At 36.8% G+C, this 17,164-nt stretch overlaps 1 protein-coding gene across 8 annotated transcripts in view; it reads right to left on the reverse strand.

Moving 5' to 3' along the window:
- tnr (tenascin R (restrictin, janusin)) overlaps nucleotides 1-17,164 on the reverse strand; it is a 174,691-nt gene that overhangs the window by 74,212 nt on the left and 83,315 nt on the right. For all 8 annotated transcript variants that reach the window (XM_016679108.1, XM_016679106.1, XM_016679107.1 and 5 more), the window contains one exon: nucleotides 1,056-1,170. In XM_016679108.1, coding sequence (XP_016534594.1) covers nucleotides 1,056-1,133 — 78 coding nt within the window. In that variant the 5' untranslated portion in view covers nucleotides 1,134-1,170. The remainder of the gene's footprint in view (nucleotides 1-1,055; nucleotides 1,171-17,164) is intronic.

Raw genomic sequence — 17,164 nt, forward strand, 5'->3', positions numbered from 1 at the left:
TATATATATATATAAAAGACTGAAGAATTGCTCCATTTTTTTCTGTCAGAGAACTGAGCATATTCAGTACACCAACATGCAGCACTAGCAGCTAACAATGACAGATATGTCAAGATTTGAATAACTCCACATGTTGTTGCAGCTTGATTTCAGAATGATAGCCATTTGAAAGCTTTGAAGCTCAAATCAAAAGTTTTTTTTCCCTTTTTTTTCCCACCTATGAATGAAAGGATTTTTTATTTGTGGTCCAAATGAACAAAACACAAACCCTTTCATGTCTTTTCAAACTGAAGTGCATTTGAAGCTGAAAATGTATTGCCAACCAAAGAGCAATCCTAACAATTTACTTGTGAGCTTCTCCCACTTATCACAGATGCACTGCAGTTGCCAAGCACATATTTTTGTTTGCCTCGATAAAAGTGAATTTACACCAAACATCATCTGCACTAAAAGATGTCCCTACTTGACACGCGGGGCTTGAATTGTAGCTTTATAACCATAGAGCACAGCAGTAATGTGGTTCTTGAATCCTATTGACTTATTTGCACCATCAGTTGTGGAAACATGTAGAAATTTTCTCGGTAAGCGCATGCAAACCATTTTAGCGGCACATTTAAGGACTGTATTTAACGATTTTGACAGATCTGGGCTGCACACAGACCAATTTAACACAGAACCCTTTTATGTAGCCTGGCTGTAACAATAAATGCGGAATGTGGTTTACACTTCACAAAAAAATAAAAAACAAAATGCAGACATTTGGGTGAATGCAAGTGTTGCTCTAAAATTGGTTCATATTATCCAGATCTAACTGTGTTAAAACCAACTGCTAAAATCTGGTTCAACAAACTGAGAAGTGCCTGCTTTTCAAAGGAGTGATAAAAAAAAATAAAATAAAATAAAAGAACATTTAAATCCCCAGCAAATATACATGCTGTCAAAAGTCAGAATTTGTATGCCAACTATAGATTTCATCTTGGCTTAAATAGGATTGGATACAAAACAAATGACTATAAAGGGACACTTGAATTTTAACACTGCTAGGGCAGTTTTACCTGTAGAGCAAAAAGGAGAGCAAGAGCCAACATTGTTGTGCGCTCTGTGGTGCAATGAAGTTGCTTTGATTCTGGCATCCTTGCGACACACTTCACCACTGTCCTCCACTCACACCTATTATATTAAGGAGCTGAGGAAGAGAAAAAAGAAAAGCCGTTATTTTCAATGACATTTCCAAAGAAAGCAATTAGTACAATGGCTTTTATGTGTCTGTACATAAATACACTTTGAAATATAAAGTCATTACTTTGTGCAAGTGCAGAGCTGAAAGCTTATCCTTTATAAATATAAAAAATAAATGCCTGTGGTCCTGTATAAAAAAACGACATGAGTAAAACTAAAATGAAAAAGAAATATTAAGCACTCAGCTAAGAAATTTTTAAAGATATTTCACAGAGCGATATTTGGTCATCTCACTTAGGAATGTGATGGGATGAGGCTAGTGGTTGAATTTTCAATGTCATTTTAAGGATGCTGCTACAATCCAGTCTGTTTGCAGCAAAATACTGGAATCAGAATAGCAGCATAGTTAAAAACTAAAACTGACAGCTTTTTCCTAAATTTTTGTCAGTTTCGGAGTGTACGGTATTTCAGACCAAGTTTGACAAGTCTATTGAATTATGACATTTAAAAAAAAAAAAAGAAAAAAAGAAAAGAAATCAACATTTCACAAATACATTTTTAGTAGAATTTGAACAAGTGTCTGTTCAGGATAAAATAATTCATTTCAGCTTTAACTAGTGTAAATATTTTAGATTTTAAGCAAGAGATTGTGAAATGTGGCCATAACTCAAACCTCAAAATAGACCTTTAGTCCTGCCTGACTTTATTTCACTTTTTGCTTAGAGCTCACTTATTTGAATAAAACATATACAATATTCATAAATGTAGGTATGATGTACATTGGCATAACTGGGCAAAGTAGTAACTACACAGATTTTCTACTCGGATACATCTATAATTGTATTGATATTGCTATTGTTAACAGGGTGGCTGTAATTGGATTAGAACAGGCTTAAGGTAGTCTTGGAACTACCTTAAGCCTAAACTGGGTAATTTGAGGGCCAAATCTGAAGCTCCAAATAAGACATTGACTTCGGTTTTACTAGCCAGGTGTAGTGAGATACATGCAAATAAGAAATACGAAACTTGCTCAGGGCCTCCATCAGGAATACAACTTCAAAGGTGATCATTTTGAGTTGATTGGTTTGTGTCGCTAGAGTATAAATGCATCAATCAAACTCAACAGAATATTTATATTGAGGACATTTGATCGTGTTTTTGAATGAGATTTGAAGTAATTTCATTCCCAGTTCCCTTCAGATTAACCATGTCTCTGTGTGTGTATGGTGGATAAGAGGATCTGTGATTTGAATTCTAGAAACCTTTTTTATTATCTCAACAGTGCATCTCATGTTGGTAAAGCAGCCTGCTTCTCTCAGCTGGAGCCTTTTGAGAGAGCAAGATGGAAAGCATCTTAGCCCGCCTTACGGGCTCGGGACTCAGTGCATTTGCACATAAATAAGAAACAGCCAGGTTTACAGTGCTAGAGCCAGATATCCTTATAAGATTGTGTCATTCAAAGAATTTCTTTGTCATTATTGCATATGTAATGCCTCAGCTTCCCTATCTACGTACATACTTTACATTTCAGCAAAGGAACACTTTACTGTTAATTTTTTTTCCTGAATATTAAATATTTTTGTTCCATGAAAACAAGCCAAAAAAACGACAAAGTAATTGCATATACTGATCTAGCTGATGTTACCACACCGCTGGTTTTACAGATGACTTTGGCCTTGCTGAAAAAGGACTTTGCCCCAATAGTCTGTGCCTATGAGATGGAAAATGTTTCACTACCCACGAGACATTTATCTGCCAAATTCACCAAGCAAAACACCGGGGATGTAAATGATGGGAGGAAGTGAGCAAGACCGAGTAGACCGAGTAGAACCATCCTGTTAACAGAAAAGCTACTTTAGGCGGTCTTTGGGAGAGGCTGGGATAATAAATGGTTCATCATAAATTTTCCCTGAGAAGTATAAAACAAAAGACAGCATTTTAAGATCAAGTGCAACAAGGTGTTTGATATTTGTGAATTACATAATTTTATCGTTCTTCTCTTTTGATTAAGATGAATGAACATCTTGTGACATAATATTTAATTCATCCATCCATCCATGACAAGGTGGGCAACTTCACTTGACAAGATAACAAAATCCCAAATAAGCATAAAGGCAGGCCAAGTCTTCACAATACTTGTTATGACTGAATTATTATTATTTTTTTAATTATCAAACAAAGTCAGACTACATTAATGCACATATTCTTTTGAAAAATCTACCGTATTACCTGGACTATAGAGCGCACCTCACTATAAGCCGCTGGCATCTCCGCAGCTCTCGGTTTTCCACAAGGATGCAGCAGAGGACGCGATTTACGGCCTTAATAAATCTATTAAAGACGCCGAGTTTACGTGCAGCGGTTATCGATCTGTACTGCCAGATCGATGGCCTTCAACTTAAAAGCGGCATCACATGAACTTCTTCGTGTGATTTCCATGATGAGGGGGAATGAGTTTTGAAAACATTTCTCCGTCGTGCCTGCTGCTAGCATGTGCTTGTTCGAAATGAAGATTAGCGCTTTCTTCTTTGAGTTCCAATTCTGACTTCCAATGATTCATTTCCTGCTACAGAGCCCCCTGGTGGTTGAAGAAAAATCCACATAAAAGCCGCATGGCGCAAAATGTGGAAAAAAAAGTAGCAATTTATAATCCGAAAAATACGGTAATCATTAGTTGTTCTAGATTTTATAACTATCTGACATATTTTCTCATATTTCATTTAATAAAATGCATGCTTCCATACACAAACAAAACTGGTTAAAAATGTAAACAATAAAAATAACAGTCAAGATAGTGTGATCTATTTTCTTCTCCCTGCTGTTTGACAGCTGAGAGATTCTATCTACTGATACAAAAACCTGACACCATAAATTTTTAAAACTGGTTGTTTTATGCAACCCAGTGACCTGCATTTTCCTATCACTCATATTACCAAAAAGGCTGACACAAGCAGCAAGTGAAAGCTGATTCGTCAGCAACTTTTGCTTTCACATACCTGTTTTGGTATGTTTTGATTACCTTGTTATTCTAATAGGCGATCTAAAAACTGACTAAAATCCAAACTGGTCATTTGTTAGATGTTAATGCAAACTGTCCAGAGGGAAATTAGATGGTCACATCATCACACAACAGATTGTTTTTTTCATTTATAAAAATGCTAATAACTAAAACAAAATAAAATCAGACCAAATAAAATAATAAAAAAAAAACCATGAAATTCATTTTCAACTTAAAAATATGTTTCTAAAGAGAGTGCTAAAAAGTTTAAAATAGGTTGAAAGTCACAAGCTCATGAAACTGGATAATGGAAGAGGCTGATGCCCACAAGCATTATCGCTAACAGCTAGGTGAGGTTTTTCATGGAGGCTCAATTAGGAAGAGACCCACTCATTTCAGCTCAAGAGAATCAACATGCTCCAGGCATTAAAAGCTGGCTTTGAATACTTACTTTTTGTAGCAGTAAGTGCACATGCCCTCAGAAAAGAACACAAGCCAGCATAAAGCCAAATGCTCCGATATACACAACCTCAAAGCCCCATCACGTCATTTTGTTTTATATTTAAAAATACATTTAAAAATGCATGAGATTTGGGAAATAATTAAATGGAAAAATAATTGTATGAATGAAGAGATTTGATGCGTGCATGACTGTGTTGTTCGTCAAAACTGGAGGTGATCAGCAGGGGGGGGTTTCAGTCTTACAAAAGAACAAAAAGAAGGTTCATGTAAGATACTGATGGCTCTTTTAGTTTATTCACAACTACATTTTTATTACCAGGGGAGATGTAAAGTCAGGGTGTTCAAGATCCTGTTGAAAGTTTGCTGTCACATCAATCACAGGTGATTTCTTGGGAGAAACTGATTGGCTTCGCCTCCCTCCAAGGCTAAAATAAAACTGCTTGTTCGTATTAGAACAAAAACCATCAGTGCTTCTCTGTAATGTCACAAAGGAAGGTGAAAATTATTCTGCCTCCATTAAAGAACCCCTTTTAAAAAATAACCCAGACTGTATAATGAATCACAAAAAAACCCAAAGGCTTAAAAGTCAGGTAGAAAAAACTTTGATCTCGTCTTTTTTTTTACTTATTCTTCTATGTTAAATGAAATTTATCCCTGAGCTGTCTTGGTATGGCGAAATCTTTCATCTTTAATGTGATTAAGGGGCAAGAGAGGAGATATGAATAAAGAATTATATCTCAGAGTGCAATTACAAAGTGACAGTAATCCAATTTTCTGTCACCGGGTACACACACAAAAAAATAAATAAACTAAAAAAAAACATCAGTTGTTCATGGTAGACAGCAGAGCAGAATAACATAAAAATAAATGGTGAATCCCAAACAACCATAGTGATGATGCAAGTTGTCCTATCACTTAGCATAACAACCTATCAAAAAAGGATGAAACAAATAGAAAAGGTAACTAGAAAATTATTAGTAAAGTACCAAATTACTACATTTTACACAAAAGGCTAAATGCATCTTCCACACCCCCCACCAGCCACTTCATGGCAAATTTGAGTTGCCATCATCGGGAAAGAGTTTCATACAGCCTAAAGCAAGAACAACTCATAAAAGAACCATTTTATTACTTTATTTGGAAAAATTCTAAATTTGATGTGGGACAAAAATAAGGTAATACGACGTGAGAAATGATCACACCATTTATATCACTGTTGAGTTTCTTAAACATGAACATCATGATTGAGGGAAACTTTTTTTTTCCCCCTTATTCTTCTCCATGTATCACTGACCATCTTTTAAAGACAAAAACTTAAGCAGCCAGCGAGATTCTCCCATCTGGTAACTTTGCTTAGATCACCATTTTGATGCCCGCGTTCAGTCAAGCATCAGCGGTGCCTTATGTTTCCTTTTATAATCATCACAGTTAGACACATTGTTAACTGTTTAGTCAAGCTTGCAGAATATATCACATAGCACTGAAGTTTCTAATAAGTCCACACTTACAAACATGTATGGAAAGCTTCGTTTTATGCAAATTTTAATTGGCAATGGTACCTCTCGTCTACATGCTAACTTTCACATTTTTTACTGAAATTTTAAATGCAATGAATAACAAATAAGTTTCTATTTTGCTACATTATAAAATTTGTATGCCTCATTGCAGTCTCACGGGAGTCGCAGATGGCTTGCGAGTCATTTATTAAATACAGGCTTGGTTTTGTTATTCATGCTCGGTTAGATTTGCATAGGCAACAGTCACACACCGTGATGCTTCTACACCTTTTACTCTGGGAAAAAATATCCCAGGTACAGCCCACAGACTATCCCTAAAGAGACAGCAAGGTCTTCAAAGTTCCAAATAAATTCATAATTTATGCATAAACCTTGGATATTTCTGAAAATTATGTTTTTATGTTTATAATATTTGGCAAACGATGTAGCTGAAAGTAATCATGGTAAAAAGAATAATATGGGATATTATGCAGAAAGACCCTGAGCCTGAAATCGAATCCAGGACCTTCTTGCTACAAGGCAACAGTGCTACCTACTGCACCACTGTGCAGCCCCATAACTTCATTGGTTTAGTTATTATGAGACATAATTTTATTAAAAATAAATCATAAAATAAAAACATGGCAAAAATGTAGATGGCACACTCAACCGTAATCTGAACACTTGTCACTAGTCACTGACGTCTGAGCAGCAGCTGACTTTCTGCTAACCTTATTTTAAGTTTTTATTTGCGGAACAACTTTTTGACATTTCAAATTATAATTCCTTTTCACATTTTCTAAAGTTCAAGGAGTGGTGCTCTTTTCCAAGCAAATGGAGACAGAAGTGATGCAAATGCTCAGTAATGAGTCCATATAATGCACTAGTGTTTTGCTATAAGTTCAATTATACAGCATTTCCAAAAGAAATATCACAAATATCCAGAATTTAAAAATTCAGAGCAAGATTAAAGCTTTTTGAAAGAGTATGCCTTTCTGTCTCGAAAGGCCATGCGTTCAAAATGCAATACATTTTTGTCACATCATCACTATTCCAAGTTTTGCAGCCGACTTTAAGACTTGTTACTCTTTTGGAGATGTTTGGATCAAGACATCTGATCGTGTTTCTTGAGACTTGCTTTGCCTGTTCCCTTCAACAGCTTCACAGTTGCATGGCAACCGGAACAACAGTTCAAGTCCCTTGAGAAATCAGTGGATGCTATGCAAAGGTGCACATGAAGTACATAGAGATGAGGGTAGAAAGATTTATTTAGACAAGAGAGAACTGTGGAAAAGAGAAAAAAGTTGCTTCTTTGTTCCGTCTTCAGAGCCTCAGTCTGGACGATGCATGAATTAATGAGCAAACTGTAGAATCTCAATGCATGTTTCACAGACGCATGTCTGCAGAAACCATCCAACATTCTCCTGTCTTAATTAGCAGTTTTGTGTAAATGAAAATAAAAGCAAGTAAAGCAAGTAAGGGAACGTTTGTGTCACTTTTGTTATGAAATGTATATCAAAAATGGAAATAAAAGTTTAACCTAATTAAATAGAAGTGGCCCGTAGAACCCTTAGATGTCTGATTTATTTGAGATATAGCAAATTCTTCAAAACTTGGAGAATTTGTTCAGTTCCTCAAAATATTCATGGGCCATATCTATTTGGCGGAAGACAGTTTCATTGACATTTTGAGGAATAGTCAGCACTCAGTATGGGGATGGATCCTGATTGGTCTGCATCTCTGTAGACCCAACCTCATCCAACTTCAATACACCTTGTGTTTCGTTATCTCTCTCTATCAGGATCAACATAAAGTTTTTCAGCAGAATGAGCTACAGTACCTTTTAATATTAATGAACGGCCAAGGTTTCGGTGCATCGGTGAAGTTTGGCCGCTCATGATCCTCCAGTCAACTCACCACGTTACACCACTTTTGAGAAAAAACTGACCACTGCAGATGGAAACACCTCCATCCTTCTGATTTTGTCGGATGCGCTGATCTGGTCGCATTCGTCAGACTTGCTCAAATTTTTACCCTGTCTCATTTTCTCTTTATCTGGCGCATCAACTTTGTGGTGTGGACACAATGTTCACTCCCACTAACAGGTGCCATGAGGGCCAGGTAAGTGTTATTCATTTCACCTGTTAACCCTAATACTGCACAATAGAAGAGAAAATGGCATGAGAATTTCAATGTTTCTTTTTTTCTTTTTTCTTTTACAACTAGCTGTATAAACAAAGGCAGACCCTGAATTCATCTCTTCCCACACACACACACACACACACACACACACACAGACCTCTTGATCATAGTCTTTTCGTGTGTAGGTGTGTGTATCTTTGTTTAGGCAGCGTGGGGCCCACTGGAGATTAACATCCCAGTTGGATTACAGAAGAGAAACACACTGGAATGCTTCATTAACTCTCATTCTTACATTGTGCTGCTTTCATTCCATGGCTGCAAGGCTTTTTAAGACGACTGCCTTCTGATTAAGTGTTTGCTGTCTGCCCAGTAGACATATGTCTCAATCTGTGTACATGGTCTTTCTCCTACTTGGGTCCCTCTCGGGACTCTGCGAGAATGGATAAATCAGCCTCGGGAGCAATTGACTGTCACTATCCCTTTACGAGACTCACGATTAGGACAGCGAAAGTGCTCATGAGGCGAGCTCCACTAAGGTCCTGCTGCAGCGGTGTCGCTGCAAGTATATCCCCAGCTGCCGAGATGCAGTTGCTGAGAGAGGCACTGTGATCATGAGCAGTCAGCGCAAAAGACGGCATCAAGTGCTGCTTGTGGTTTAAGATGCTGCAGGCTGATGTCGATCCCCGGCCTGGATGGTTACCAGAGGGCACAAAACCTCCATCTGCTGAAATGTTGTCTCTCCTCAGCAGCTTTGCACTCGGCAAAGAGGAGGAGGATTTTCTGCAGAACTTGCACTTTTGCTTCCTCGGGATTTTAGTCACCTTTCTCCGAAAAAAAAAAAAGCACCTTTGGTCCATCCTGGTCTTGTTCCTTTTTCTTTTATATATATAAATATATATTTGCCACTCTCATTTTTTCATTATCTGGTCTTGTCATTTTCACCATCTCTTCTTATCTTTTTGACAAGGTTTTCATTTTCTTTCTTTGACAGAGGATTTTCTTGATCCCCGTCTCTAAAGTCTTTTTGTCACTTTGCACAGTAAATCTGTTCACTCAGAGATGCTGATTTTTAAGCTCAGAGTCATCCACTGTGGAGGGTGAGGGGAAAAAAAAAGTATTTTGTCTTTTCCACATCTAGTTACAGTATCCCTTTTCTTTCTTCAGCAGAGGCCTTGTTATCCCCTTCTTCCTTGCCCTATGAAGGAAAAGCCCTAACCTTCATTTGCACAGGTTAATGAGCAGCCACCTCAGCATGAAAGTAAAACCAATACCAAGCCTTCTAGCAGGGGTGATTGCTCACACTCTCTCTCATTCACATCTCACATGCCCCTTTATTCCATCTCCATCCCCGCATCTCAGTTTCTTTCTCTCAATCTCTTTCTACCCTCTGCACCTTGTAAATTGGACTCTGGCAACATTACGATGCCTTTCTCATTATTCTCATCACTCTGGCCAAATTGCCTTGTCTTTCAGGACCATTGGGCTCTGTTCATTGGCTGCTCCTTCAACCTGAGGGCTGTATAAGTCTTTGTTTCCCTCCATCTTTGGGCTATGGCTGCACAAAGAAAAGGCCAAAAAAATGGATTCAGTTTAACAGCATAAAGCAAAAGCTATGGTCACTGACAACCACACACCATTTCACACTGCACTCTCTGATCCATTTACTTATGAAAATGGAAACAAACACGTATGAGAAGTAATGAAGTAACCTGTTAATACAAACTGAAATTAGAATATGTTGATATTTGCATTTATTTTCCAGTATTTAGTGACTGCTACTGAGGAAAATGGATGAAAAGACGAAATCCTACCTAGAAGCTCACATAGAAATATATATCCTCTACAACACCCGCAAAAAGATAATATTTAAGAAAGGATCAATCGATTAAGTGTATGATCAGTTGATTGGTGATGTAAAAGAGCACTGTTACATTGATTAAAGCCATTAGATGCATGTTGTGGGCATATTTAACATCTTCTAAAGGTCAGGTGGTCACTGCCCACCATCCAGTCATCAGTATATATATAAAACAAAATAAAAAATAACAGATTGGATGCTCACATGTGCAGAAGAAATTAAAGGAAACAAATAACTTTTGATATTTCACTCTCGAATATTTTGTTAATGGAGAAATTGGAAGGCAGTAAGAATCAGGATCCACTCAAGATGATGAGTTGGAAAAGGATAGTTAACTCTTGTGTGAAAACCTTTGAATTAACTCAAACCTAGAAGCAGACACATCCACAGAAAATCATCCAAGGTCCTTAAAAAAAACAAAAACTAATTTTATGATAGTTAAAACAAAAACATTGTCATTGTAACTATATCGACCTTGTGAGAATCAAATTTATAATCACAGCACAAAACAGAATACTCATTTAAAAGTTTAACACAATCATGAATAATAATCAAAGGTACAAAAGCAATCACAAAATGGTTTAACTATCCAGTTTTCTCATTTACAAAAAAAAAAAAAAAATCTGTCTGAATAACATGAATTTTAACAGCACTACTTAGACTCAAGGTCTCAGCTCTGCTCACACTGCATGATAACATTAGCATTCTCTTTCCTACTTGAAATGGAGATGATTGCATGTACTAAGGAGAATATAAAGGGTTAAAAAATGTCACATCTATGAGGGTTGTACAATACAACACAAGGCAGATACACAATGCTGGAGGGGATTACAGTAATTACTATCAGTTTTTTAAGAACATCCTTTGCATTAATCCTGAGATAGTTTGTAGTGGTAGGCCTACCAGTTTCCTTCTTTTCTCAATTTGTCTTATTTTTAGGAACATGTGTAGTAATTAGAATCAACTAAGAAGCACTGGAAATCTTGATAAACGTTAAGTTAGTCAGAGGAAGTTATAAGAGATGCTGATTTTTCTACTATACCTTATGTGAGAAATTTCCTTAGAAATTTTACTCTTTTTTTTTTTTATTATTTTTTGCATTCAAACCTGCGTACATTCAAATAGTGTATACCTTTTGCCACCATTTGTAGAGCTCTGCCAATTTTCTCCAGCTTCACTCAGTTCTCTTCCCCTATATCTTTTTGTTCAGGCATGACCTTAAAAAAAAAATACATCAAAAACCTCCTCTCTGTCACCTTGTGAGCTGTTGTGTGTTGGTCCCTCTCCAAATCTTTCTCATGAGCCTCTCCTTTCATCTTCCACTTTCAAAGGCTTTTGTCTCTTGTGAGACTAAAATGACAACACATTCTCCAGTATCTTTCATATGCAATAAATGGGGAAGGAAGAAATACATAATCCTTTTTCCACCTTTGGTATCTGCCGTCTGTCTGTCGCCTCTCTTTATGCGATTTAAAAGGCGAGCTGAAGTGACACGGAAATGCTATGACAATCAAATACCATAAGCTGTTCGCTGATGATAAAGAAACTACAAGGGATCAAAACAATTGACATGTGCTTGTGTTAAGGCTGTCGAAATGATACCAGGAAAGCAAGTGAAGAAATGCTCCCTGGACTCAGCGGGAATTGTATTTAATTACCAAACAAACAACTCAATGGCTAAAAAAAAAAACAAAACAAAAAAAAAACAACAGAAAACAGGGTTACTTTGAAGTGCAAGTAGTGATGTTTTATTTTATGACTATTGACAGAAAGTACCAGTGATTCTTTTCTCCTTTAATAACATTTCTAAAACTACTGTTTAGTTGGAAACCGATAAATACAAAATATTACATTTTTGTTTATTTATAAATGTCCTTCAGAAAACTGAAAAAAGTCGATCGATTTGAGATGCACTCAAAATGTTACGTTTGCGCTGGAGAACATATTAAACAAACACGCCTGTATAGACCTTAATTAGTCAATTAATCTTTGTTTGCTAAGGTGTATGCACACCAGGAAAGCACTTTGGTCAGACCCTGGAGGAAAACAAACTTGGAAGTCCTACTAAAGACTTTTCTGTTGTGCACATTTGTGCTTTCACTACAACTGTAATATCGTTTCAAATGTCAAGAGCATATCATACCATGCTTGTTTCGCAGTGGAATTTCTAATTTTGGAAATGCACGCTGTGAGCTGAATGAGAAAGACGCTCTGCGTGCCCTTACCCACATCACGCTGGCAACGGCATCAATAAGCAGAAAACAGATCAGATTTCAGTACAACCAATACATGCTGCACTAGCGTAAGCAACACTGAAGGTCTCGTTTTCACTCAGATGCCCAGAAAACGGTGGCATGTGAAGTCCAAAAAGGCTCACGTTTTCTGTGGTTGGTTCGGATGGAGGCCAGTCTGTGAACTGCACCAGTTGGTGCAGATGTTTGGTCTGCACCAGGTTTCACTTGAGTGTATTCACACACTAGGGCAATGCTATTCACACACATGCAAATCACACCAATAAAAAAAAAAAAGAAAAAAAAAAAGGTAAAGTTTGCTTTTGGTTTCACTCTGGTTTTTGATCAAATAAAATAAAAACTACATCTTAAACTCAATCTGTGAAACATTTTATCCTCAAATGTAAAGTATTGAACAATGTGCCGAGTTCCTTGAAATTAAGTTGTGTTAACTGTGTTGCGTTAACATTTTTACTTCCCAATAAACGTACACTATTAGCATGTTAAGCTTTAGGGTGGATCTGATCTATAACTGTCAAAGCAGTTTGCTCTTACACCAGCTGGCCTTTGCACATTACTTTACTGGCAGCCATGAAATGAGTGCGTCGCTTGTAAATATTGTTCATTACCTTTAAGGGATTTGTTGGACGAGTGCCCAGTTACACATGAGCATTTTAAGCTTTCATGAGTTAAGGCTTGAGACACAGAGGCAGCCCTGCTCTGGACATCTTGAAATCTTCAGGACCCGGAGACTTTATGATCAAGTGAGACTGATCATAGCCAAACAAATATTTATGAAAAATAGACAAATAAATTGTGCTGTATCTGTATTTATTTATTGTAACTTATACATTTACGAATAGGAAATTTAGAAATCGAATACGAGTGAGTAATTTATTTAATCTGACTGGGAAGTTTAAAAAAACGCTGGGAAAACTTTACACAATGCACCGCATCTTCTATAGAGAGATCGATGGAAATTATCTTGTACCGGATTTGTAGAGAAACATTACTGCTTGAATCGTTCAAGCAGTAATGTTTTAAGGAAATATCAGGTACTTAAGAAAAAGGGAGAGCCAGTTAAGACATCCTCTATTGATCGCGCCAACTTTAGGTCAAATGGAAAACCCTTCGACACGGGGAAATGGGAGGTCAGACTGAAGGCGTTATCTTTGCTACATCTCTGTTCCAGGACATCTGATTTTGATGCTATCAGTTCCAAGAATAGCCTGGTCAGGAGATGATACAAAAGGTCCTCTTCATTAAGAGAGAGCCTGCCACAGTGAAAGAAAGCTCCGACTGTTTTCCACTGCAGAGATGTAACAGAGAGAAGAAAAAACAAAGCAGAAATATAATAAAATCCAACCGCTGCTAAGGCAGCAGCTATAAATAAAACAAAGGTCCCTTAAAGAATAGTTGTTTCCAATCATGTTTTAGTGCTCTTTCTGCCATTGTTATACTATCATGCATTGTTTGCATCATGCTTTACAATTCTGTGTACAATGTGTGGATAATCCTTGGCAAGTCAAAGCGGTACACACAATTCTAAACAAAAGAAAAACTTGAAAAAAAATAAAAATCCTTCACCTCACAGACAAACAGAAATATTTGGCTGCTTCCAGCAGACCTCAAAACTATGTAGATTTAAGGACACTAAAGTTTATCCATCTACATGTTGGAGACTTATTTTCCGTAGCATTGCTTTATACTGTTTTTCCATCCGACACGAGTCAAATCGCTGGGACATGAGCCACATAATCACATAGGCCATAGTATTATTTCCACAACACAATATCTAAAAACTATGCTTAGCTGTGACACACGCCTGAATAATCTTTCCAAATATTTGTTCAAATTGAATTAATAGCACCATTAAAAAGTGCAAGCATGTAGTCAAATACAGCAGACATGATGGCGCAGTTGTGTATTTTTGTGCTGCAGTTTTCGACGTCTACCATCCCCTGATCCTGCTGCAATAATCAGCACCGACACAGGCAGGCAGACTATAATCCCCATTGATTAGAAACCCAAGATCAAAGGCTTCCACTGCCGTCGCTCTCACCTCTTCTCTCAGTTCAGTGCAGACTTGTCTCTTTCCATACTCTCCCTCTCTCCATCTGTGTTGGTCTTTGCTCACTTTTCATAAACGAGTATAAACAAACAAACAAACAAACAACGACAAAAACTACTGAACTGTTTAAAGAAAAAACACATTTGACAAGGTGGTCATTTTTTCCACGACTGTTTTTGGGGGTTTTAGCAAAAAAAAAAAGTACATGCAGCATAAACAGAGTACAATAGAAATATCTTTCCTTGTCCCTCAGTGGGTTAAATTCAGGAGAACCAGAAGCAAAGTGAGAGACAAATTTAGGCCGTTAGCCTAACGACGTACTTGCAACAAGCTGATCCAGGAGAACACTCATATGTTTTGCGCTGTCATGGCAGAAAGAGTGTACATGTCGATACCATCTAAAGTACTCCACAACAAATCAATGCAAGAATGGCTGGTAATGATGACGGGTAAGAGCTTGAATACCTCATTCGCTTGTACTTAATCAGTTGTGTGAAAATTTTTCACACTCGCCTTTAGTTACGGGTGTAAGTAAGCAGTAAACATATGACAAGTTCAAAGGTGTGCAATCACTGTGGTTTGCAGCTAACTGTGACATTTAATAAATGCAATTAAATACCCCACAATTGTGTAATACATTACACAATAAATAAGCAAGTGCCATCTGGTGTTCAAACAGTGTGAGTGTGAGGTTATTTTTAGAGTATGGCGGGGAGTTATGTAATGATTTTTAATTTAAAATGGTTCAGGACAAATTCATTTAATACAACCAAGATAAAGGAAGTTAAAGGAAGCTCTTTGATGTATGACCAGCAATTCAGACTTTCAGAGCATTGTAACCTGTAAGGCGCGGTTGATTTAAGGTCTTTTAAAAGAAATAAATATTACAATTTTTATATTTAAAATAAGTGAAAATATCATTTCTCTGCTTTTAACTAGATCAATTCATTTAAAATTAAATCCAAATCTACTGATAATCAGAAACAGAAAACAACATTCACTTAATTGCGGAAGATTAACGGATTCAAGACGAGGATTTATTCTGTTAGTGGATTGTTTCCTTCTGTTTATCAACAAGAGGAGCAAGAAAACAGTTTAAGCAGAAGAAAGGCTGACACTGATTCAACAGCTATTTTGGTTTCTGTCCTTCCTCTTGACTCACCATTATCTTTAATTACCATCCCTCACTCTGCTACTATTGACAGCCTCTAATTATTCCATTACAACAGCAGAGAAGTTTATTCCCTAAACTGTTAACCTGCTTTACTGTCGTTTATATCTCCACAAAACAAATCTCTAATCAAATCAGAAGTCAAATTAAGATGCGATTACCGTTTTCTAGCCTTATATGTTAAAGATCAAAACACTCATAAACTATGCTTGGTTTATATATTAAAAAAAAACAACAAACAAACAAACAAAACAACCTTATTTTGCAGACGGAAATAAATCCAAAACCTCTAGTGAAAACACCTCTATCTGATGAATGTGTCACTTTAATAGGAACGGTTTAAAGAAGCTTCGATGCCACAAAACTGTTAGATCAGCACTACAGAGACAAACATAAACTTTTAAATAAACCTTAAAAGTTTAAGGTTTTAAACCTTAAAGTGGACCATTTTTCTATAAAATGTGCAACATGCCAGTAAAACAAATCATTGCACTCTGGTATTAGCCACTGAGCCATAAATTAAATGACTGCATTAAACAGAAAGAGGTGATTAATATTCTCGTGGCAATACCATTTGTCCTGTCTGACTGTATGATAAACAGTCAGAGGCTCTACACCATAGGCATCTGATGTTAATCCTCTTAATAAAAAAAAAAATAACATATTTAATCTCATTATCCATAAAATTACTAATAAAAAAACATGCTTTGAACTTTCGTGCCTGGGACCCCTGATAATCTCTGATTAGAACTTGAAATCTGTGTGAATTATCTCCCTCATCCAGCATGCAATCATAACAGGTTTCAGGTCTATTTTGTCAGATCCATGAGCTGAAAATTTAATTAACAGATTAAGATTACCAAGCTGCTTCACCCATGAGTAATTAAGAAAGGTAATGAATCACACTCCCAGTGCAGAAAGAGCTAATGAAACACAGTGATTGATTTCTACAAGAAGTATCATGTGACAAGCTAAAACAGCTCAGAGATTTCTTTAACGAGGGAGTCGGCTAACTGTGCTAAAACAAGCTAGCTGACTCTCCGGAAAATTAGCATAAGTCATTAACCCTAAAGCAGCTGCTGTTGGGATTCTGCATATTCTTTAAGTAGGTGGAGTTTTAATTGTTTGTCACAAAATAATGTGGGCTGAGGATGTAGGCTCTCTTTATTTGTTAGTCACAAATAAGGAAAGCCTTTATGTGTAGCCCTACACCCCCATCTGCTAGCCTTCTCGTTTTGTGCAGCCACACAAACAAAATTAAAAATATGCATACAATCCAGAATGTATGTAATGAAACCAGATATGCAGGTCATAAAAGACATTCTCACTGTATGACATTAAATAGGGTTACACCTTTTTTTTTGGTTTTGTTTTAGATCAGGCAAAAGTAACAATATATTTCATTTTTGTTAATAAAACAATGAGAAATATTTTTGTATCATTTTTTACAGGAGCACAGACGCCCCCTTTTGTCTTCTACTAAACCGACAATTGAGTATTCTGTGTTATAGTTAAGGAATTTCAAACACCGAGAGAGAGAAAAGGAGTGATTGAAT

The sequence above is a fragment of the Poecilia formosa genome, unplaced genomic scaffold (assembly GCF_000485575.1).
Source record: "Poecilia formosa unplaced genomic scaffold, Poecilia_formosa-5.1.2 Scaffold202, whole genome shotgun sequence".
Lineage (NCBI taxonomy): Eukaryota > Metazoa > Chordata > Actinopteri > Cyprinodontiformes > Poeciliidae > Poecilia > Poecilia formosa.